The 25855-nt window shown below is 37.4% G+C and overlaps 1 protein-coding gene across 8 annotated transcripts in view; it reads right to left on the bottom strand.

The window, feature by feature from the left end:
• The window catches only part of PPIP5K2 (diphosphoinositol pentakisphosphate kinase 2), a 50564-nt gene that overhangs the window by 21205 nt on the left and 3504 nt on the right, over positions 1-25855 (bottom strand). For 4 of the 8 annotated variants that reach the window (XM_082337312.1, XM_082337318.1, XM_082337317.1 and 1 more), the window contains exons 2-18: positions 24626-24878; positions 17645-18046; positions 15911-16106; positions 15102-15192; positions 14132-14217; positions 12592-12746; positions 12077-12178; positions 10626-10787; positions 9371-9492; positions 7766-7867; positions 7127-7213; positions 6102-6181; positions 5911-6016; positions 4753-4838; positions 4052-4177; positions 3818-3939; positions 1224-1406 (exon numbers count right to left, since the gene is read on the bottom strand). In XM_082337312.1, coding sequence (XP_082193438.1) covers positions 1224-1406; positions 3818-3939; positions 4052-4177; positions 4753-4838; positions 5911-6016; positions 6102-6181; positions 7127-7213; positions 7766-7867; positions 9371-9492; positions 10626-10787; positions 12077-12178; positions 12592-12746; positions 14132-14217; positions 15102-15192; positions 15911-16106; positions 17645-17788 — 1950 coding nt within the window. In that variant the 5' untranslated portion in view covers positions 17789-18046; positions 24626-24878. Of the gene's footprint in view, positions 1-1223; positions 1407-3817; positions 3940-4051; positions 4178-4752; positions 4839-5910; positions 6017-6101; positions 6182-7126; positions 7214-7765; positions 7868-9370; positions 9493-10625; positions 10788-12076; positions 12179-12591; positions 12747-14131; positions 14218-15101; positions 15193-15910; positions 16107-17644; positions 18047-24625; positions 24879-25855 lie in introns of those variants that run through there. The other 4 variants (XM_082337313.1, XM_082337314.1, XM_082337316.1 and 1 more) reach the window with 3 other exon arrangements.

The following is a 25855-nucleotide window of genomic DNA, read 5'->3' as shown; positions in this document are numbered from 1 at the left end:
ATGATATTAAACAATAATTTATATACATAACATACATATATATTAGCACTTTTCCCAGTTTCCTCAAATGCATAGGATAATTTGGATATGGCAAACTTCCGCACTCTACCTAATAGTAAGCAGTTCGTACCTCCCTATTATGACCAAGTTAATCAATAGGAAAGGTGCTCTGGCACAGAGAAAAAAAAAAAACAAACATATTTTCCCACATCACAAGCTAAAAAAAAAAAAAAAAAAAACCAAACCCAAACAAAACCTAAAAAGTTATTAGCACTTTATAATCCCAAAGGTTAGTTACTTTCAGTGACTGTCTTAGAAGACTATGTTCTATTAGTTCCAGCCACCTTTCAAATCCCGTTATATCTATATAGAAAAAAGAAGGGTGAATATAAATAAATCTTTTAGACCTTGTACGCCCTCACTTGTACTGCTGAATCCACTGCTGGCAATGGTTTGGATGATACTTTTAATCTATATGTTTAAACAAATCCACATAGAGTATTCATGCAGGGTAGTAAAATTATTTTTCAATTTGCTCTCAATACCTTTTAGAAAATAGCAGTTTAAGCTTAAACCTCATTTGAGGACTTGTATTTAGTTGTTATACCAGACAGGGTAAGTGCAATTGAAAGAGAAAGATGTTTCTTAACAATAACAAACATTACTTACATTTAAAACAAGGAACAATCATGTGTCTTCTTATTAAGTCAGCATAAACTACATTAATATGCACAAATCTAGCATGCTAATGCGACATTTCCTTTCACTGATTAGAAAGTATTCTACTGGTTTTAAGCACCTTAGTATCCTTGAGTTAAAAAAAGGTCTTGTAGCAGATTAGATATTGAAACAACTGCAGTAGGCAGGCAATACATTTTGCAATACCACACACTGTCAAAGTAAAGATTACAGAAAGTGTAAACAATATAGTTTAATTTCTTGAATATTTGAAGTATTTTTAATGGAACAGTGAAAAAGATTTACGAATGAGGTCCCTACCTACTCCTATTTTAAAATTTCTAACCATTCTGATTACTTGAATTGCAGAACAGCTCAAAATACCTAGTATCGCAATTGGTACAGCTTCCTTTATAGTTCAAACTATTTGCAAGCACACAAATATTTTTTCAAAACAGATATATAAAAACCACTGCTCATTACTTTTACATGAGAATTTGCACGGCTATTTATTTAATTTCATAGGAAACTAATCATATGCTAACCTTATCGTAGTCATCAGCAGTAAATTCTCTGTCTCTCTGGAGAATTTCATGGAGTCTTGCTTTAACACGATGCTGACAGCTGCTTAAAGAATCACTGTCGCTGTCCAACAGACCATTCATATTAGCACTTTTTACCATCTGGACAAGAATAGGAGTCAGCTCACCCTCTAAGGCCAGTAGTCCCTGAAGCAAAGAATACAAATTAACCAGGCAAACAGATAAAGATGTGAATAAAAGAGTAGCTTAAAAAACCCCACCCAAATCACTAATTTAAATTCAAGACTGTATCACTTGCCTGTGGGTTAGATAAACAGAGATTTGGCAGACAATGCAGATGTTTGCATAGAAATGGCCCCAAAAAACTGCCTTGGTGTGCAGGATTGCTACAGTTGGTGCAACAGTGTCGGTGACATGGCTAGAGCATGCTCCCCAGCACCAGCTGAGTGACCCTAGCATCTCAGTTGTGCCAACATTGCTCCTGGGAGGCCATAGTTGTTCTTGGGTTGCAGGGAGTGCATGGTGCCTTCTCCCTGAGGCTCGGAGCAATAGCAGCCTGACTTGTGGGAGACATGCTCTGCTCGAGGCATTGAGACACCAGATAGTAGCTATGGGAATAGTTAGCAAACCAAATAGCATCTGGGAGGACAAATGTGAGATAGACACGGTCTTTGCAGAGACCTTACAGAAGCAAAAGGCCAAACCCTGCATGGCACAGAAGGACAACCAAAGGCTACAGTTGAAGAAGAGGTGAATGGAGGCTTCCAAAATGGAGAAGTCTGAAAACTTTTGTGATTTTTCTGGCAACAGAAGGGCTCTGAGATAAGGAAGGAAAAGGAGTGGTGTCTCCTCAGGCCTGCTAACCAAGGAGAAAGCAGGACAGATGGCTGAAATAGTTCTGCACCAACACATGCAGCATGGAAACAAACAGGAGAAAGAAGAAGTCTGAACACTTGCAGAGCTTTATGTTTATTCAGATTAGAGATGTGGTGGAATAGTTCACACGAATGGAGTTTTGCTATAGCTAGATACAGGGCCTTTTGGAAGCCAGGAAGGCAAGGAAGCAGAGTTGGGCTCTATATAAAGGAGCAGCTTGAACACCTGGACCTCAAGCAAGTTGAGATCTTATTTGCAAGGATCAGAGGACAAATAAGCACAGGGCAACATCATGGTGGGCCTCTGCTACAGATGACCTGATTTAAAAGAGGAAATAGACGAAGCCTTCTTAAGACAACTGGAGAAAGCCTCCTGATTGCAGGCCCTGTTTTCCATGGGGGCCTGTAGCCCTGGGTACCTCATGCATGGGCAATATTGCAGGGGACAAACAATCCAGATTTCTGGAAAACACCCAGGACAATTCTTTGACACAGGTTACTGACGAACTATTGAGCAGAGGCATTCCCCTGGACCTGTTACTCCGAAGCATCAGGAATGTGGAGGTCAGTGGCAGCCTCGGTAACTGAAATCTGATATGGCAGACCCTTGGTGAAGTGAACAAGACAAATAATTGCATTAGAGCCTTAGACCTCAAACAAGCAGATGTTAGCTTGTTCACAGAATCCTATGGAGGAGTGTTCTGAAGGACAAAGGTGCCCAGGACAGCCGGATGATCTCCAAAGACAACCTCCCCAAAGCACACAATGGTCTACTCTGATATATTGGAAGTCATGCAGACGGTCAGCATGGATGAAAAAGGAACACACAGAAGGTGGAAGCAGAGATGGGCTACATGGGAGGAACAGAGACACAACCTGAAAATGAGGGGTGGAATTAAAAACCTGGAGAGGCTATGGAATCTTCATTCCTGGAGATACTCAGAACTTGACTGGATATGATTCTGAGGATCCTCATCCAAACTGGCTCTGTGCTGTGTGGAGTTGGACTAGACAACCTACAGAGGTAGGAGTACCTCTCCTGTGAGGACCAGCTGAGAGAGTTGGGGTTGTTTAGCCTAGAGGAGGCTCTGGGAAGACCTTATAGCAGCCCTCCAGTACTTAAAAAGGGCCTACAGGAAAGATGGGGAGGGACTCTATCAGGGAGTGTAATGATAGGATGAGGGGTAATGGTTTTAAACTGAAAGGGGGGTAAGATTTAGATTGGATATTATTAGGAAGAAATTCTTTACTGTGAGGGTGGTGAGATGCCGAAATAGGTTGCCCAGAGAAGCTGTGGATGCCCTCTCCCTGAAAGTGTTCAAGGCCAGGCTGGATGAGGCTTTGAGCAACCTGATCTAGTGGAAGGTATCCCTGCCAATGGCAGGGGGGTTGGAAACAGATGATCTTCAAGGTCCCTTCCAACCCAAAACATTCTACAATTCTATGATTTTGGAGGTTATTACTGGAAAGGATTAAGGTACATTGCTAGGGCTGTATAATTCAAACCTGTCTGCATCTGCTCAAAGAACTTCAAATGCTTGGCACATTAATTGGACGCTTTTTCACATTGAACTAAATACTCTTTGAAAATGGATTTCTTTCAAAACACAGCCTCATTATACACTGTGGACTCTACCATAAATCTCCCCCAGTCTTCAAAAGAAAAAACAAATTTGAGAACATTAGAATTTTTAAAATTGAAAATACAATTTCACATTGTACCTTTGCAAAAGCTGCTGCAGTCATCTGAACTCGTCCCTCATCAGAAGCGTAGATTTTGAGATCATGTCGGTAAGTGCTATGTAATCGAAGTAAACCACATCCAGGAAATCCAGCATAATCTCCTACCAAACAAACATTTTGCTCAGACTCTCATTTTGCATTTGATTATCTTCAAAAGGGATTTATGCCATTCAACACATTTTTTTAATTATTATTGTATTTTTTTTTTTTTACCTTGTCCACCTGGATACATACACCTGAAAGCCCTTCCAAGCTCCTCTGCTTGAACCCTGCCTGCAGGTGTCAATTCTCCTCCCCATTTTAGAACCAGAAGCAGGGATGGCTCATTTCTTCTATTATCTAATTGCACACAGAGAGAGGAGTTTAGTAGTGAAGTATATTATAAATATATTTTTTTTTGCAAATGAACAAAAATATTTGGACTATGCAGGGCTTCAGTAAAGGATCTCTTAGTAGTTAAATTACAGAGAAAACATAAATGAAAAATATTTAGCATGAAATCTGAAGCAAAAAATAAATTGAGACAGAAAAATTAAAACAAATTGGATGCTAAATATCCTACAGTTATTTCAGTCAATAATCATGGGTCAAGGACCAGAAAAGCTTATAAAAGATTTAAAGTCAGCAGTAAATGTTGAGTAGGACTTTCCCATCCTGACCTTGGTGAATCACTGAAGTTTCTTTTCATCCTACTTTTCTGTTACAAAAAAGCAATGTTAGAATACAAATTTACTACATAGTTTTTGGTGTATGATTTAGCAGAATAAGAGACTCTAAATACCTGCCAACAATACAAATATTCATTCAAAACAACATATTCCTTCTTCTTAACATCAAGACATATTATACCGCTAGTCTGTGACTATTTAAACATACACAATATTAAGTGATTAGGTGCAAAAGTAATACAATACCTTCCTCTTCACTGGAAGTCTTTGGGCAACCATGAGGAAGATATGTTAACTGAACTTTGCGATTTATGCCTGAAAAATGCCCATACCTGAAGTAGGAACAGGGGAAAGTGAGAGAGGAAGAGGGAGAGAAACATTTTAAATATTATCCTCCAAACCTGCTATGCTCCTGTAACAGGATATAATAAATCTATGCTGGTCATTGATTTGTGCATTTGACCACCGTTTTTTGAAGCAGTGCTTAGAACAAACCTAACTCAACAAGAACAGTATGACTACAGAAATATCAACCATTCTATAATGAAACATTTAAACATACTATCTACTACTTTTTTTCACAACGTTGAACATAAAACTGAAAAAAAATAAAAAGCATTTGCAGATTGCATGAGTAATTTATCTATTCAGATCCACAACTACAGTGGCTATAAGTATCCAGAATCTGATTTGGCAGTGTAGATGGCCATTATTTTCTTAGCCAATTAAGTTCTCAAGCAGAACTCAGTATTTCAAACAATTGTCATAAATTTCAATAATAACGGTCTTTGCCCTGACTTTTTTAAAATTAAAGTTATGTACTACCATTTAGAGTTCTGAGACCCCAGATCTTTAACAAACCTTGAAGCCTTAGGTTTTTCTTTTTTTTTTTTTCTTTTTTTTCTTTTTTTTTTTTTCTTTTTTTTTTTTTTTTAAATTATTATGTATTTCAGGCTTAATATACAAAGCCTTAGTTATTTGGAATCCTCCAAGTTTGCTGTAAGTAGACAGTACACATGGTGAAAGTTTCTACTGGCTCCATCAGACTTCATTATGTCACACACTGCAAGAAGCAGACCCTGCACTCAAATACTTTAAGTTTAAAAACATGCAAGAAGATAAAATTTGAGATCAAAGAAAGTAACTTTTTCAGGTAGAAAGTATACTGAGACACTAGATAAAGCAATAAGTTCAATTTAAAAGATAAGGAGGAAAAACAGAGCCATGGCCCAGTTCTCCTCCATAATGTCAAACATGACATCCTTTCTCTTGATAACCCTTGTGCTTGAATTAATATATCATTACATATTTGATAACCATTGCAATCCAAGCAGTAACTGGTCAAACTGGTCAAAACAGCAGATACAACTTTGTTGCTATGAAGCCTGAAAATTAGACACTTACATTTCTAACACAGTCTTTAGCTGTTCAAGTTTTGCTTTGCTTTCTTCAATTTCAGAATCATTGTTTTGCCCAAGTTCTACAAGGAGTTGCCTTGCTATATCAAGCACTTCCTAAAGAAAAGAAACATAGAATTTACTTAAATAAATAATGTTCTACTTACAAAATACCACAGCAAGAAAATAAAGACAAACTTGCCTGCAACTGCTTTGGTTTTTTCAGTTTTAGTTTTCCAGATTTATATCCATCACATTTTTCAAAGAGATCAAAAAACCTTAAGAGAAGGAATAGGGATTAAAAAACACAGTTCCTACATTAAAATATTACTTGAACAAGTGGCTCTTAAACTTAAAGTGGTCTGAAATTAGCACCTTTACACTATTTGAAAAGCATGTTAAAACCTGCACTACAGAGGTCAAACCAACCTTTATTCAAATCCCATTTCCCAAGAAAATCTTCAACACATTAGAGAAATAAGAGCACTGAAAATGTTCTCTTACTGACTTGCTAAGTGTTAAAAAAGAAAGGGGGAAGATATTCTATATATCAAATGACATAATACTCGAATATACAGCTCTGTCAATGCTTAATCTTCAAGAATGACCCTGAACAGAAGTAGGGACCAAAAATACCAAATGAGCAGTCCTACACATTTACAGCATGTATCACTGAATGCAAGAATCCAGTCCCAAAACAAATTACAATTACTTTTTACTCAAATTGCACCTAATTCCAGGCCAATTATGTAAGGTACTTTATGAATGCTAACATAATGATCTACCAGAAATTCAGAGTCAAACTTTGACAAAAGTAAAAGACAAAAAGGTGGTGCAGTAAGATGACAGCTCACACAAGAACAGTTACAATAAAAAGAGAAAGACAGAAGTCACAGTCAAATGGTGAACCACAAATATTCTCTGCTGCATTATTTTGAATAAAGACATCTATAGAGACAAATGCATTTCCATTAAGACCAAGCAGGACTTTTCACAAGGCACAGCATGTGATGAAGGAAGTCTGCACAAGTAATTTGACAGTCCTGTTAGAAAGAGAGGTGCGTGCTTGTTAATTAGCTGCAACATCAGTTAGATTTAAAATAAAACAAAACAAAAAACAACTTGTATGATGCAATTCCTGCCAAATTCATTGCTTGCGCATCCCCAAGAAGTGAACTCTGCTCTAAAGCATCCAAACTAATTTTTACGAAGATTCTACTTACTTCTGATGTTTTACTTCCATTTTCATTTTTTGTTTTGGTGTTCGGTCCCCATGGCGTATTACAGCTATAACACATCTAAGCTCCATCCTGAAATTTCAAGGGTTATATTTCACAATTCTATATATGAGCGTCTTTAATATTAAAACCACCGTGAATCAGGACAATTGACAAAGTCGTAGTTATTTGACATAACTACAGAAGTGATGGAAGGATATGCAAGAATATAAGGTTAACTGAAAATGATGTAAGATATAAAATATAAATATTGATTTTAGGACTTGGGTAACTACAGAATATCTATTTTGAGTAGTTTTTAAAACAACGATTTTGAGGTTCATTAAATGACAGAGCATGTTTATTAGAAGTGCATATTAAGTTGGTGCTGGAATAATGATTAGCAGTGAAGGAAGCTATGCATAAAAGATGCTACACTTGAAAATCTGCTGTTCTATACTCAGCTTGACTAATGGTCAGAAACTCTGATTGCTGGCATAGCAATTGTGATTCCTTCCTTGTTTTCATCACACAAAACAAGCGCTCATAGGCCAAAGTGGGCACACCTTGTGAAGAGAAAAAAAAATTCACACAAAAGTTACATTAGGAGTTTGCACAATTCAGGTTTAGCTACTGTTTTCTTACATTGTCCCAGAGGTGGTTGGCACAATAGGGATGTCTTCAGCTTCCAAAGGAATCGACCATGGTATCTGAAACTGGGGAGCAAGTTCTCTCATTATGATATTTCTAAAAAAGGGGTTAAAAAGAAAAAAAACACTAAGTTTAAAGCACAGATTATACAACACATACAAACTTCAAACCAAATAGATAATATATACATGCATTCTTATCAATGTGGTTCTAGAGTACTAGCAGTCATGAGTCTCTAGATGCATATTTTTATTTTAATTGTATAATAAAAACCTATTTAAACAACAATTTAAAGCTACTACAACTGCTACAGAGACACCATGAGCCTAATGGCCCTGGATTTGTAAGAAACCTCAGTTTTTGAACTCCAGTTCCTAAAAGAGTTCCTTGGATATGATTTAGTCTTGTTCATATAAATATTCAGATACCTGACTCCATTGCCTAACTGACAGTCCCTGATAATCAGCAAGTCATTCTCATCAAAGAGTAACTGGTACCTTTAGTGGTAATTTCTCAAAAGTTTGTGACAGAACTGGAAAAATAGGTAAAGTCTCTGGTCATAACTACAAACTGCCTCCACCTACAGAAGGTTGTTAAATCTTGCTAATGTTCTGTTTCCAAAGTATTTCATCAAAATATACTGAACTTCAGATTAATATCTACATAAGAACCAGTAATACTGAGGAAAAAAATTGTGCATCTTAAAGTAGCATAAGCCAAAATTTCATTTCTAAAAAGCTCAAAAAAAATCTGCTGTTACTTAACACTGCAATGTATTACCTTAAGGAATAAAGCCTAAGGAAAAAATTATGAGATAACTTTTTTCAGAGAATTCAACAGCTACAACAATTTGAATAAAGAGAAATCAAAATGGATCTGAGAATTGTAACTCAAAAAGTGGCCTAAAACAACAGGACTACAGTTGTTATCTAGGATTTCAGCTTAGCTCTTCCTCCATTTAATAATATCCTAGACCATATGATAACGCAGAAACTCATGCTGTATCTCATCAGTGCAATCTTACTGTAACTGGCCAAAATGGGATCAGCCTACTTTGAGGGCAACATTTCATTGGCATAGAGTTCACTACCCAATTCTGTATGATTCCTTGTTATACCTTTTTTTGCTCCCAGTAGCAGAGAGAAGATACTACATCAGTTTGGATTTACCAGTATGAAACCCACAAATACACAAGTATGCACCAGCTTCAGATCAAGGACAATGTACATTAATTTGAGCACATATTAAGCAGCAGCAAGCATAACCATCCAGTGGTACTTCTCTACTTGAAAAAAATCTGAACTATTGTTAAGAACTTCATCTGGCTTTCGAAATACTTATTCAGTTAGCTTTAAGTGTTCACAAAACACTCAGACTCATATGTTTTGGGTGATTTTAGGAATAAGGAATTTATTTAGCATTTATTGATTTATTTAGGGCTCTTTAATATTTTATTTATTTTATTATTTAATTTAATGACTTATTTTATGTGATATTTCATTTATAATATTTAATTTAGGAATAAGTAGTACATAAACTACAGTCACATACAACAGAGTGAATAGGCAAAACTCCTGAAATAAATCAGTAAACTCTTACCCCAGTATCTTAGCACAATCATCATAGTATTTCATGGAGTTTTTCACAAAACTGAAGCCGTTCACATCACAGACATAGGACTGTCCATTAGCACGCAGCAAATCAAAGCCACAAACTGTTTGCTGTTTTTAAGAATAAGAGTTCAAGTAATTGATCACCTTCCTTAGGATTGCTTATTCTAAATAAACTTTATGTTTTATATGGTATTCATCTGAAAACATGACAAAAATATGACAGATTTTATACTTAGTACCTTTTGCCAGTTCCATGTTAGGTTTGCTCATGTCATGCAAACGTTTCCCTATTTTTAACTTTATATCCCCAACTTGATTTTACCCTTCCTACATATCCCTAGCAGTACCAGTACTGAAGGTCAAGGTCACATGTGCACAAACTTAACCTTCAAGATTTACAGCATAAGCAATGATAGGCCTACAAATTCCCCATTCTGACAGTGGTTTCCCCCTACACATAGTTTTTAAGGGTGGCAGGCAAGAAATGACAAAATATTGATAAAAATATTTTTGTCCAAATTTAAATTTGACAGGATATTTTTGACATTGACATAATATTGACATTTTTAGTACAGGATACTAGATGCTATTTCAACAGATTAGTTTTTTAGATCTCAAAGCCCACTTTGCTAGGTGATAGAGGTTCACAGCCTACACGTTCCAGAATGCCATCATAGTTACACACAGGTAATGAGACAGACTGCAAGACAGCCTTGTAATAAGACAGGTGAAAGGAGGGTAAGAGATTGAATGAAGTTTTGAACAAGGAATCTTGAAACTATACAAAAATAGAAACTATCAAACACTTCAAATAAAGAAAACCTAGTCATGTCCGTACCAAATTAACATTTAATTGGGCCCAATGTAAACACTAGGTAACAAAAGTTACAAAAACTTGACTACTGAAATTGTGGTTTACTAACTTACAGACCATTAACAAAATGTGTGAATGTATTATACATAGAACAGATACACTGTGGACTAGCAAAGCACAACAGCAATATGTGAATTCAGGAAACTTACGCAACATAAGCAACCCATCCAGAACTTTTCAATGCATTAAAGGAAAAATTCTTCTAGATTAAAAAAAAAATGTGGATGTGGAAGTTCAACTTTTCACCTTCCTATGAACTCCGCAGCAATTATCACTGCTGTCTCTGTGCACTAAAACCCTATGGAAGCTTCATGTAATAAACAATTAATACTAAATGTTTGATCAGATAGGAAAGTAATCAGCTTACTTTAAAGGCAAGGCATACTTTCCAAGCAATTAACTTCTCTCTTGCATTCAGGATGACTGGATACCTCACTTCTTTTCCTTCACTATCTCGTTCTACCTTGCCATCCAGAGCTGGAGACTTCCGGGCTTCAGCATGAGCATAGTCTGGACCTACTGTGTACACCTTTATTGAAAAACAGGAACTCTTGATTCAGTGTAATTTAATTACATTACATATATGCATACATCTTGCTAAATTTATTTCAATTGTGATAATAACTTTAAAAGATACTAGCTGCTTTCATCATTGATAAGGTCACTCTAAAGTACCTTCCTCAATACCATTCTCTGCCTTCAGAAAAGACCCATCATTTACTGACAACCTAGGATATAGCAAGAGGAAAAAACAGCTGGAGCACAGGTAAAAAAAATAGTAATTATAAAATTTGATGAATAAAAATTAATTTCTTAATTTGGTGGTACAGAGGTAAAGAATAATGTTTTCCCCTCCAAAACATCTGCAGAACTTGGATAGCAGACTAATTTGAGAATTATTTCAGTTTACTTATTAAAATCTGGCTGCAGGATTAAGTGATTCTCTTCCTTAAGTGTGGCACAGTGCAACCATCTGAAGAGTATAGCTCATGAAAACACAGCAACTTAAAACCAGGGAATTTTTCTGAAAACATAAAACGAGCATTCCCCTCATGTATCACGAAGTGGAAGAAGTTGACTGCAATTCATAAAAGGGCTCTTTGGCCTAAGATTGGATTAAATCTCACACACTTTAAACCTCCACTTTTTGTCTACATACAGTGATCTCTCATGCATATTGTAAAACATTTCTTTCACATGTTTTTGTGATGGGCTTAAAATAGCCAGAACTAACACAAAGGGAAAGAAAGCAATCTCCATACATGGCTGGCTTAACACCTATTCTGTTATTGCTCTATTTTAGTTCTCTTTTATGATACCTAATCCTTACATCTGTTAAGAAAATAAACAAACAAAAGAGTGAAAATAATTACAGATAAGGTCAGTGCATTATTTTCTGTAATTTCATATAATTTTAGTAAGTAACTTTTGTTTATTAATTAGAATACTAAGATAGTTGCTAAAATCTATTTCAACTACAGCTTTCTTTGTAACCTCCAGACAAAACATCTAGGCAGCATCTATCTGTTTACACAGGAAAGTATATGCTGTTCTGGCACTAACAGAATACAAAAAAGAAAGACAATGTGTTGGGTGATAAGCCTCTAGCACTTGATTCCAACAACATAAGCAAAGCTGCTCCACGTTACAAGTACTGTGTTTAGCTAGAATAAGAATTACATTCTTTACTTATGAACTGTATCAAAACTTCATTAAAATTAATCCTTGACACAAAGATATACTTCCATCTTTAAAACTGACAAACTCTTGGAGCACTTGATTGTTCTAAATATAAATAAGAAGGCGCAGTTGTCATACCTTCACATCAGTGCCATCTGTAGGCATGAATTCCTCATAAATATAGGAGCCTGTTTTTCTCACACTGCTTTCAGGGGAATAAACACTGCTTCTGCTGCCAATCTGAAATTAATATTTTTCTATTAATAAACTCATAGGGTACCGCCTGAGAAACTTTAAAGGTCCTTAAATTAACACACCTGTACGAAGAAAACACTTTCTTTACCAAATGAAGCACGTAGGTTTTGATTGTTCCCAAAAGATTTTTATAAGATTCTGAAAGTGCACTGATAGTGTATGCTTCTTTAACCTATAAGAATCTGCAGTGGCTGACAATCTACTGCAAGGAACACGGGTCTTCATTCAATCTACACGTTCTCCTGAAATTAATTTCTCTGATCTGCCACTACTCCCACACAAGGACAACACAGGACATGACAAAACAGGTCCCAGCTAACAGACGGATAGGACAGAATTACTCTGCAATTCTGTTAGACATCTTCAACTTTTCAATAGCTTTAGTGCAATACCCTCACCTTTCGAAAGAGCCTCTGGCTTCCACCCCCAGCAGATGTTGGATAATAAATGTAAACATTGTGGTCCTCAGCACTAACTGGCTTTTCTACAAAAGGCTTTTGGAAAACTTCTCCGTTCACTTCCACATGATCTTCTCCTTCAATCAAGTTGCATTCTGAAGAAACAGTGCGAACAACAGAGATGTAATAATATATTCATGGAATGAAATTATTAGAGATTTAGGGTAATCTTGTAGGTTGAAATAAAAAGATTACATTACATTTTTGGTTCACTGATTCGTTAGTGACTGTACAAAGACTTGATGACCATGTGCTGAACATGCCTGCTGTACGACATCTGTATTATGTTACTCTAATACTACATTCCAGGATTTCTGTTGATTCCCTTAGTGTCAGACCAGAAATCGTCTCCTACAGATGCATAAGCTTACATGGGTGGTATTTTTTTGGAAATGTTTTGAAGACGGGGTAGGACTGTTTAGGGCCTTTCTTTGAAATAGCAGGGGGATGGCAGATCGACAGTGAACATGGTGTGGTACCAGATGCAATAGTACTTTTAATAGGCTGAGAACTGTCTCATACTGTGTGATTGATGCACCCTGCACAGATGATTAGGTCCTCTGGAATCAGAGACCAGGAATCTCTTCGCTATTGGTTCACTCCGTGCAGCAGCTTTTATTTGACTTCTGTAACATAAATGAGTCCTTTTCCCCCTAGATTATGCAGACATTTTAACCTAAAATTCCCTACCTCTTAAGAACTATACCACAGTAATACTTCAATTTTCTTTATTTTTTCTTATCTCTTACTCTTGTGTCTTGACCTGTCATTGCAATCTCCTATTGTTGCTGTAACTTTTCATTTTAGCAGAAAAAGTGGTTATGTTTGTTTTCAGGTACAGAAAAAACTAGTTCCAATTTATATTCAGAGTATATCATCTGCAGATCAATCTGGACTAGACTTCCCTTACACGGTTACCTGTACTTAGAAAGGAAAGTATTCAGTAGCCTGACTTGTTTCTGTCAATATTACTTTCCTAAGTAAAATTACTAATTATTGTCCGTAATGTAACATCATGAATGCTGCTATCTTTGGTGAGATATTAGAATCTCAGCTTGAGTTTGGAGGCCTTATATTCTAGTTGTTCTATGATGGCTGTAAGAGGATTGTGACCCCAGGCTTCAGAATCAAGCTTTTCAGATGCATACTTGTACTGCCTTTGGCTGAGATGATGTTAATTTTCTTCACAGGAGCTGGTATGCTGCTATGTTTTGAATTTGTGACGAAACCAGTCTTGATTATGTAGTTATTGCTGAACAGTGCTTACATAGCCTCAACACCTTTTCTGTTTCACATACTGCCCCCATAGCCAGTAGGGGTTAATCTACAACAATACTTGAAATATTGGAGGAGAAATCAACCTTTGCACCAATGAATTAATTGTCTGGCAAGTGAAACTTAGCTGTCCGATACGCATGTATTGTTCTCCAGCGGAAACAAAGAGATGCCAATGGTTGATATTTTAGTCATCAGTTTTTACCTTGGGGATTGTTTGGATCACGGTTCAGAACCGCGTAGCGAGGAAGTAAAATGCCTTCAGCTTTAAGAATACCGTATACTTCTCTCCTAGAAGAAAAGAAGTTGCACAGTAAGGCAGCAAATCCTGACAATATTTGTATTTTACAGTCCATAAGTAAGGGAGGCGAAAAATACATAGGTGGTTTTTTTTGAAATACACAGTATAAAATTACATATATAATACTCTACTTATTAATATAATGCTTTAAAGGTCACTTACACAGCTGTACATTTGCAGTGATCTCATCAATATCAATAAAAATGTAATTTGCTATGCCAGTCCTGTCTTGTCCACTCTGCAGTGCAACAGCAATTTAATAGAACAATTCCCTTCTTAAAGGAGATTATTAACATGAAGCATTGAAAAAGTTTATACAGGACAGCAACTGCAGGCATCCAAAATAGCAAGTCTTCTCACTGTTCAGAAGGTTCCAATGTTTATCTGTTTTGGTCACTATTGTTTTGTTAATATTTGTTATGCATGATTGCAACCCCAAAAGAAAATTCACTTTGAATAGCCACATGATCTTCGAATACCAACTACTGTTAAGTATCCACTCACTTAACAGAAAAAAAGACCTTTAGTAAGCCACATGAATTCTACAACTATAGGAGGTTGTACAGTTGCAATACATAGCCATGCTATACATATTTTCTGAGTTTAAACTTTTTTATTTGCTAAGCTTTAGACAAACGTATCACCAAATTTCTACCTTGATAAATCTTCAGATGTATCAATATAAAAGCAGTAAAAGAAAAAACACACCTAAAGACATATCCCAGAAAACTATGCATACATTAATAAAACATAACATTCACTGTAATTTTATTTAGAGTACTACACTGGAACTGTTCCTATGCAATACCAACAGATTCTCACAGTCTCTGACTTAAAAGTAGCTTGCTGTTTACAGTTAATTAGTGTTACTTACCTGTCTTGTATGTGATACTGCATATTCAAGTCATTGATTATGAATGGATTCCTGAGTTTTGCATAGGCAACTGCTTTGTCCAGTGGAAATCCTAAAATATTTATTAAGGCAAATAAATTAAAACTACAAGACACAATAGCAGTAAACAGTTTGGAACTTTCATATTCAAGCTTTAGAGTACAACCAGATATATGGCTGAAGTCGCAGGCTGCTCCCTCAACTATAGACACATGTAACATCAGCTTAAGACAATCATGAAACTACAGCCTAATTTCTGTACAGGCTGCCAAAAGTAGTGGTCCTGTCTCCAATTCCCCCCTCCTTACTCCACATGCCCTCCACTTCCATAGGGCCAGAACTAAGGCTTTTATTGCCTCTGCCTGAAAATATTATTTTTTATTTCGGTCTACTCGTCTTCACTGTCCAGCCCCACAAAAAACCCTACATATTAGCAGAGATACATGAACAAGTGGCCAGAGACCCAACACTCCCATTGAGAAAGCAGCATGACTTCACAGTTATTGGACCAAGTAAATATTAGATCACCACCTCCACTGGCTCCACAAATATTTACCAATGGAATAGCTATTCTAAATACCATGTCAGATAGGACTTTCTCAAGCAACGAAAACAGTATAATTTAAAAAGCTTGTATTTTAAAAGTTAGTTGTATTATATTTAACAAGACAAATGAATCGTTTCCTAGGGAAATCCAATAAAACTACAAGACAAAAAAAAATAAAAAGACCCTCAAACTAGTTAAAGTATTTAGATGTCAAAAATGTTTATGGAATCATTAGAAGATTTACCTTTAGAATGAAAAGAAATGAGACAGTCACATAAAGGCCAGTTTTCTACTGGCTCATTCAAAATAACATCCTCTTCAAATATTACCACAGTTATGTACTTAAACATGGAGAGGCGTTCAAGAATCTCTTTCATTGGTTTGGACTTAGATTTCTTAGCCATTGAACAAATCCCAACTGCAATTTGTCTTTCTGGTGGCTGAAGGGGGGGAGGGGAAAAGCAATTATTATTTTTAAGTTTTCTCAGAACACAATAGGGTTTTAGCAGCACAACACTACAGCAGATATTTCATGTTAAAATTAATGTACTACATTTTATTTAGTTTTTATTCAGGTAAATTGCTAGCAAGTAACAAAATGCAGCATGACAGCATGCCACACTGCATCCTTATGAAAAGTGCCACAAAAAAATAAAACAGTTCAATAGCTTTACACTACTTTTTGTGAGTATCATATCAGGAACAAATACACAGGATCAAAATCTAAGTCAGAAATGTCAAATGTGAATGAAATCATACTTATGGCTTGCTCTGAAATTAACTAGCAATTCATTTTTAAATGATTTAATTTTTCTATATCTACTTAGTAGTCACAAGGCTTCACATCTTATTACCTAATATTACAAGTGAATTATGAAAAGGAAAACTAGTAAACCAGAAAATAATATTCTAGATTTCTGAGCTATTTTGTGCATAGGCATTTTCACTCTTCTTCCTTATACTTTCTTTCATGTTATAAGCCTTTAAAAATTTCTTTCCTCCAGTGATATTCCTAAGTGCAACAGCCAACCTACTCTTTTTACAAAGAAAAAAAAAAAAAAAACAAAACAGAACAGAGCAATCCTTTATTTCAACTTACTGTTCTTTTAAGACAGCCAATTACCTTCCTTTGCTAAAATACACTGACTGAATTAAGCTGTCTGAGCTGCTAATTTTGCACTACTTCTCTGCATTTCCAAATTAATCATGGTGAAGTGCTTTATTAACACTTCCTTGCATTTAAATTTTTTAGACATGCTTGCAATCAGTGAAAATTTAATCTGACTATTCCGTAACGTGAAATGTTACAGACTAAAAGAACAGCAAAATACAGCTAAAAAAATTACATGACTACTCATGCATAATAAAATTAAGAGTTTGTCTTAAACTAAAAACTGGTAAGCACCGTGCTAAAATACAATTCAGAACACTCTGCAAGGATAATAAACTAAGGTATAACTTAAGACTGATTTAGCATGCACTTTCTATACACCAAGACAAGGAAGAAGAATGAAAACGTGTCAGATCTTAATGAAAGTGGCAGTAAGATAAAAAAAGAAATGTTGAGTCTGATCAAACTGAAAAATCAGAAGTTAAGTCTACAGCTGTTGACAACACACACAAAGGAAAAACTCGTGATCATTTTTTGTTACTAATTATCCAAATAAATAAAATGAAGGCTTATGCCATGAAGTTCATTCGCAGAGTCCAAATCAAGTCTGCAAAGCTGGCACACCAGCCTCAGCTGTCCTGAAACTGTATTAAGGTCAAGCACATCTACTTCAAAGTTCAAGGTACACTTACTTTTCAGGTGTGCTGCATTTCCAAACATGACTGAGAGATCATTATCTGAATATGAACAATTTCCCAATTCAGAACACTGTTTCAATTTTAGAGTTTTGTGATCTAATGCCATTTCAAAGTAAAATAATGCTAGAGAACATACAGAATAGTACACATATGCCCCTACAGTACATACAGAATCATACTCTTCCTCCTCTTCTTCCCCATGGTCATAGAAGTGTTCATAATCTGTAGATCTGGCTGAATCCAGTAATTCTTCTCCATCTTCTCCACCCACAAAGAATCTAGGAGGATCATTCTCTGTTGCACTAACAGACATGGTTACAAGATCTATAGAGATCTATGTAGAAACTGCAGCCATTTTGGCTGGTGAGATACTGGGCATGTTTCCTGCTGACTTGGGAACACAGAAGTCCCCTGCTCTTTGATGTTGCTTGTGTGGCGTTGCCACTGTGATGACGTTGTCTGCCAGACACTGTTTAACTGGTATCATCTGCTCATTATTGGTTTGAGTTGCTGCTTCAAGAAACCCACAATAGGCTACTGCTTCCCTGAGATGACAGAGCAACTGTTTTACCTAAAAGAAATATCCAAACAAATAAACAACAAAAAGAAAAAACACACTTTATAAAGGCACATAAAAATAAACCCTTCTCATTTATAAAAAGCATTTGGACATTTACATACCTCTGAGCAAAGCATCAGAAATAAAACCATGCACACCACACACAGTCTACACTTTTACATTTACGTTTAGAGCAGGGGGAATAATTTCAAGATATTTTCAAACTACTGACACAGACATTTTAAAAATAGACAAATTCACAAAAGTAAGAACTGTCAAATGCAATTTTTCCTAAATTAAGAAAGGTAGAGTGCAGAGTGTATCTTTTAGACAAAAAATAGAACAAAAATCTTCTCCAATATTTGCGATGTTTAACTCACCATCCCTGTCATCAGCTGTTTTTCCCCCAAAGTTTCCTGATCAAATGGCAATGGCAAACAGACAAAAATGCTAATGAAAACTACAAATCCTCCATTAGCACTATTCTTAAATAGAAACCTCTTAAGCAGAATAGAAGTCTTCACTGTGAAAGCAGAATATATGTGCCAGCTTGATGGTTTCTTATTTATTTCCAACAAAGCGTTGCTTTATTTTTGCACTGAAAAATTAGTATTTACAGAGATGTACACTAGCACTGCCTTCTGTCAGAAGTACTTCTAATGTACTAGTGAAGTGAACACATATTCTACCCTTTTAACTAGTCATGTGAAAATAAAGTCTTGGCCAAATAACTTGTATACAGAAACAGAGACTCGGAGCTCAGTGTTCTGTTGTTTTAACTAGGTAACTGTTCTTGCTGTAAGTTGTGCATGACTTTATACCATTAATTATAATCCATTATTACTATCTAGAAAACTAATAAGCAGTTACTTGCTTAAAAGCTCATCTGATCAAATGCTTTAGGTTAAGTTGTTTATTAGTCAGATCGTTACATAAGTGCCATTCAACAATGATGTCTCAGCAGAACTGAATTTGTCTTTAAATATCTGTCAAAATGACTTTGGCTGTTCTATGAACAAAGTGAAGCAACAGTAAATTCCCAATGGTGACCAACCATTCAGCTTCCTGTGAAAGAGGGTGGTAAACAGAGCAAAAGTTACCCAGAAAGAATTTGTCGTAAGTCAGAGAGCAATAGGTTAAGTGTGGGTAAACAATACAGCTGTTTCAGATCCAGAACCTAAAGCTAAGGTCCAAACAACAGATCCTGGTGTGACAGCGGGGGATTAAAAAGATTAATTTCTTAAACATATTTGTTATGTATCTGCTCTCTTTCAATTCATCTAATGAAAAATTACTTTCTCTTATACTGTGAAACTGCAGCCATTTGTCCTTCAAGCAACAAGAACAAAATGAAATTTCAAACACCTAGTTCATCTTGCTCCTATGAGAGTTAGAAATTAGGTATTGAGATAAATCAATCCTGTTTATGAAAGGCTGAAGAAAGCAAGCTTTTCAAATCCTATTTCTAAAAAGCTTCAGAAAGGCAGAGGTTGTTGCCAATACACTAGCAACTAACACGGAGTCTTGAAATGGTATTAAAAGCAAAAAAGACCCCAAAAAACTTGTAAAGCCTAAAAATGAAGTTTAACAGTTCCTCTTGCATCAGCTTCCCCTCCCACCACCCAAATTCTGTAAACTGGAAACAAGTGTCTTAACAGCTTTTTAAAGCCTAAGGTTTTCTCAAGAAGGAAAAGCAACCACTTGAAGCAGCTAAGCAGGAGGTCATCAAAGTAGGTTTTTTAAGCTTTCTTTCCCCTACCTATTCCTGTAGTGCACTTTGTGAGAGCAGCAGAAGTTGTGATGTTTGTGTGCAACTAATGACTAGCTATTTCATGAGGATCTCTGGCACTACCTGAGTCTCTCTAACCCAAGGTGATTACTTCTCAAAGCAAGTAGAAACCATACAAATAAAGACTGAAGGAAAAGCACAACATACTTGGCTACAAATGACACAAAGATACAACCTGACAAGCTTAATTCCCTAAGAAACCTATCTGAAACTTAGTGTTTTTCTACCTTCCTAACTCAAGAACCTGGAGAGCATTGGTGTTATCGGTGGCAAGCAGACCTATCAAGTGGAGCTTCACTTGTGGAAAACAGACTTTGAACAGTCACATAGACTGCTTGGAGTTGACAGATTAATTTCTGCAAGGTTTATTATGTCGTTCTCCTGTCTGGAGGTGGATGAATTACTAGATTGCCACTCCATGCTATTGTCACTAGCCCCAGAGTTTTCAGACAGTTTGTAAAAATAAGACCAAAGACACAGGATCAAGAAAAGATACTGACAATTTTCAGGCTTGTAAACCACTGCATGAACTCATTTAATTGCATATAAATTGGCATTCTGACTGCTGATGGTTACCAGCTTATCTCCCAGACAGCACAGCTGTAAGCTGCTGTCACTAGCATAAATTTGAGTCAGGATATAATGAATGAATTATTTATTTTTTAGAATAAACACTTTTAGAGATGGGAATTGAAATTCTTTCTCTCCAAATGCTTTAGCTACTATAAAAAAATGAGGAATCCCCTTCTTTCTTGTGGTGTGTGAAATAAAAAGAGTCCAAGAAAAGAGACATGGAAAGAGAAATATGAGAGTAAGTGACTGCAACTACAGTGAACAACTTACACAAGTCTCCTAAAAACATCTACAGTTATCTGACATCAAAAATGTAGTAAGACCATGCTTGGATAAAAATGTGGTTCTCAAGTTGTACACCAAGGAGAAATAATAAATGGCAGAGCAAGAAGATGGAGCTGTCTTCCTGCCCCAGAAGTACTGTCAGTGCTAATGGAAGAAACTTCTAACACATAGTTCTCTATGCAGAATTCCATCTTGCTGCCCCTGGAGCAGAGAAGAGTCTTCCCAGTACCATTTTTCTGTATTAAGAAGTGAGCAGCAGCAGCAATAGAGGGGCAGAGACACCCTATGTTAGATCCTCTCGTACTTAGTGCATGAGCATAAGCCTCACCATATAGTGATGATTACGTGCATGCCTCAACCATGGAAGATTGCAATGTAAGCAAGACAAAACCCAAAGCTTCATGTTGGAATATATGCTGGCCCATTTCCAAAGAGATACATTAAGAACATCCAAGCAACAATCTCCTACGGTGCAATGACCTTTGCACTGTAAAGGTGCAAAAGGTAAAATGAATTAAACTATGTTCCCTTTAAACCTCAGCTGTTACACAAGGCTTCTGTTTTACAGCTTACAGATAAAAAAATCTCTGCGAATTTTGAAAAACACAATTTAACTAACAGTGTTGTTTCTTAAAAGGACTTCCAACCAAATGTATGCCCTGTTCATTCCACCTGTCCTAAAACTTCCTATTCATGACCACTGCATGACAAGTCTTGGCCAAAAAAAAAAAAAAAAAAAAGTTTAAAGAAAACAGTAAATCTGCTCATTTTACATTCTCATCTTAAAATAAACTCATCTTGGTTTTTCCCTAATAAGTTAGATAGCACTAAAATAGTGCACTGCAAAGAAGTAAAAAACCTAAAGTTTAACTGCTATCACTTACTAGTGGAAGGATTACAAAAGAACATTCTAAATATATAAAATGACACATAGACAAACTTAACATTAACGTACAAATAGTGCTGTGTTTGAATCACAGATTTTGGTAGCCTGCTAAGCAACCCAAGTCCAGTGTTCACTCCAGCGATGTACTACAGACTTTTTTCCTAACAGAACATTTCTCCACTTCCACAAGTATATTCTAAAAGAATTCCACAAGTATATTCTAAAAGAATAAGCCAAAATGTAGTCCTTACTAAGTGTTAACAGATATTCCCACAAACAGTTTTCATGTCCCCATTCCACATGTTTCAGCAGCTCAGGAATCCAGCCCTGGTGTTTCCCATATTTACTTAGACCATAAAGACTAGTATTCCACTAACTGTCAGCAACGAATCAGCTCAACATAGCAGCAGTGGTCTAAACAGTCATGTAAAAGAGGCTCAAAGTTTTAACAGCTATGTTACAAATACTAATAAAGAAATATACAACTCCTGTATAAACAGAAGCATTTCACCAGGTTTTCTTTTGTGTCGCTACAGCTGTCAGAAGACCAAATATACACTGCCTTTACTGCACGCTAATGGAAACTAATGGAACAAAACTAGAGTAAAAATGCTTCCTCATCTGTTATCTCAAGAAGAAAACCCAACACATTACACATTAAATAGCTACAAAACATTTCTAAATCATGAACCACTCAGGAAGACAACTTTTGGAAATACCATTATAATAAAACAACTACAAAACACTTTGTGACATTTACATTGTGGAATTTAACACATAGGTAACTGTACAAGAAGCACAAGTGGTGCTCATCTGTTACATGATTCTGTACATGTATATACCCATAACAATAACAAAACAGCCCACTCCCCTGCACCCTCTCCCCGTATTGAACAGCCTACCGCGGTATTCAAACTGTGTCCATTACCAGCTTCCTCCAATTAAAATTAAGGAGTTAAAAACCGAATGATTTTAATAGCAATTTTTCAGGTAGTATCAGTGAAATGACAAAAAACTTTCAACATCTTCCTGCTAGAACTGCTATACCTAACATTTTCATTAACAGTACATTTAAAAGCAAAAATGTTTGCCTCACTCCTGCTGAGGCATTTTACCTGTTTTAAAATTCCAATTCTGCAACGTGATTTATGGTGTAACAAACCACCAGAGACAGCCAGTTTGTTGGGTTGTTGGTGGAGCAGAAAGCATGGGAGAGGGGGCAAAGGGGAAGCAGAGGGGAGACAGGAAGAAGAAAGAACTGGTGGAATCTGAACTCTGAGAGAGCCGACAGCAGCGACTGCTATCCTGAGTGCTCTGTGTGGATGTGTAACACCTTTCTACAGATGATTCAAAGAAACTTGGTAATAACAGACTTAAATGTGAGACTGGAGAAGTACCAACAAGGCCCATGCTCAAGAATAGCATTTCCTCAGGTCTGACAGATGACCAGGAAGAGAAAGGAGACAGGACAGGCAGAAGGCAGAAAAAGAGGGAAAGGATGTCAAGACACAGAAGCTGCTGGAGACAACACTGGGAGCAAACCACATGACTTGTTTACTGCTGTACCTTACACAGCAAAAGATACATATCCTTTCCAATTTACTTAAATATTCAATGTCTACTGTGTCACGTAGTCAGTAATACAAAATATTAATATTTACACACAGACGTTCTGTCCTACCACACATCCTGTGAAGTGGTGAGTAGCAGCTGTCAGCCCATTACTGAGATGGACTAAATCTAAAAAAAAAGATGTAGAGCAGCTCTATCCCAATATCCCTCAAACACAAAGAATATTGCACAAGAAAAAAAAAAAAAAGAAAACAATCCAAATGAAACAATAATCACAGAAAATACAAAGGGATATGAAAGTTTCCAATAATTACTGGAATTTGCAAGGTCAAGTGGTATAATGTGCTGATTATGAAACATGAAACTGAGAAAAGCTGTTAGCTCTCCTCATTAAATGCAAACTTCAACAACAGACTTAAGAAGTTTATCACCATCTTCTGTAACTCAGCTCTGCTCAATAACATGAGGCAAGGGATTGTGCTGATGTACAACAGAACAGCCAAGAAACAGGCTAAAAAAGGTAGCAAAGGATAAAGATACAATTATAAAGGCTACACTACACAGCTACAGGAACTAAGTCACCTGCTACAATCTTGCATTAAACAAACATCAAGCTCTAGGTTTCACAATACACTGACATCTTCCCCCATCATAGGTAACCTACACATTCATACAAGCTTTTCTAAAGTTTCTTTTTCATTCTATAAGTATCTTCACAGGAAACCAGATGCAAGATTTAGTCTGCCTTCCCCCCCAAATCAAGATAGGTAATCTGCAAAGTATCAGAAGGCAGGGCAGACCACTGCACATTCCCCTCTCCCCTGGCAGGCAGTGTGGCATGGGCGAAAAGTGGTAGGCACCCACCCACAGGGATTCAATAAAATAAAAACAGCCCTTCTCTCCATCTCTACTCCATTCAAAAGCAGCTGACTTTATCCACTCCATCCAGGTGGCTGCAACCCACTCACCCTCCTCCCAGACTCTCCCTGGACTCCATCACAACTTGCTCCACTGCACTCCCGCACAAGGACAGCCACACCTTTACTACCTTCCTCTCCCCGCACCAAGAACCCTGCACCATTTTTGTCCCATCTAGACTCCCAGTCCAATGTGTCACCACTACTAGCTCTACCTGCTAGTCCCAGTCTCCGCCTTTACAGGGAATGGGGTAGAGCAGTCTCCAAAATCTGTCAGGAAGTGATGACACGACAAGAACTTCTCCCAAAAGAGAAGATGAAGAGTAACCTTTATTTGTTGCTTTTAGCCAGCCACTTGATTGTGCCTACAAGCCAAGCACAGCTCTCAGCCTGTCAGATGAAGAGCCATAATCTATGCGAAATGACAACTGAACATTCTAAGTTCTTTCCATTCCCAAGAACATTGCAAATATTTTGTACAGTGTTCCAAAAGCATTACTATGTAGTACTTTATGCATTACTCCACCAGAAAAATTACAGTAGCTCCCATTCCAAAACAGACTACTCACCTTTCAGTTTTGCTCTACTGAGACCTGAAGAAACATTCTGAAGAATGAAGAGGAGCTGTGAGTCTTCCTTGCCAGGTAAGTGCTTGTATTAGGTTTATGTGGCAAGGCTTTGGTAGCGGGGGAGCTGCAGGGGTTGCTTCTCTGAGAAGACACCAGAAGCTGCCCCCATGTCGGACAGAGCCAGTTTCAGCCAGCACCAAGATGGGCCTGCTGCTGCCCAAAGCTGAGTCCATCTGCGACGCTGGTGGTGCCTCTGCGATAACATTTTTAAGAAAGGGTAAAAAACACTGCACAGCAGCTGGGAGAGAGGAGTGAGAAAATGGGAGAGAAACAGCACTGCAGACACCAAGTCAGTGAAGAAGGAGGGGGAGGAGGTGCTCCAGGCACCGGAGAAGAGATTCCTCTGCAGCCCATGGAGAAGACCATGGTGGGGCAGGCTGTCCCCCTGCAGCCCATGGAGGACCCCATGCCAGAGCAGGTGGATGTGCCCTGAAGGAAGCTGCAGCCCGCAGAGAGCCCACGCTGGAGCTCCTGGCAGGAGCTACAGCCCCTGGTGAGGACCCCTTGCAGAAGCAGGTTTTCTGGCAGGACTTATGACCCTGCAGGGGACCCACGCTGGAGCAGTCTGTTCCTGAAGGACTGCGCCCCGTGGAAAGGACCCACGCTGGAGCAGTTCATGAAGGACTGTCTCCTGTGGGAGGGACCCCACACTGAAACAGGGGAAGAGCATGAGGAGGAAGGAGCGGCAGAGACAAAGCGTTATGAACTGACCACAATCACCATTCCCCATCCCCCTGCACTGCTTAGGGGGATGAGGTAGAAGAGCTAGGAGTGAAGTTGAGCCTGGGAAGAAAGGACGGGTGGGGCAAAGGTGTCTGTAGATATTTTTCTTATTTCTCATTATCCTACTCTGTTCAGTTGGCAATAAATTAAATTAATTTTCCCCAAATCGAGTCTGTTTTGTCCGTGACAGTACTTGCTGAGTGACCTCCTTGTCCTTATCTTGACCAATGAGCGTTTTGTCATATTTTCTCCCCCTGCCCTGTTGATGGAAGAGGAGTGATAAGAGTGGCTTGGTAGGCACCTGGTGGCCAGCAAAGGTCAACCCACCACAGTGCTCCAAATGTGTTTCCTGGGCAAAAAACTATTGCGCTGTTACCTGCACTCCATCTTCAGCACTAAAGTAGACGTACAGGTGCTTTTACCCACACTTTTTTCAGCTTGGTGGTT

The sequence above is a fragment of the Platalea leucorodia genome (genome assembly GCF_965183815.1).
Source record: "Platalea leucorodia genome assembly, chromosome: Z".
NCBI lineage: Eukaryota > Metazoa > Chordata > Aves > Pelecaniformes > Threskiornithidae > Platalea > Platalea leucorodia.
The sequence above is the reverse complement of the archived record's forward strand: the minus strand, read 5'-3'. Positions and strand labels throughout refer to the sequence as shown.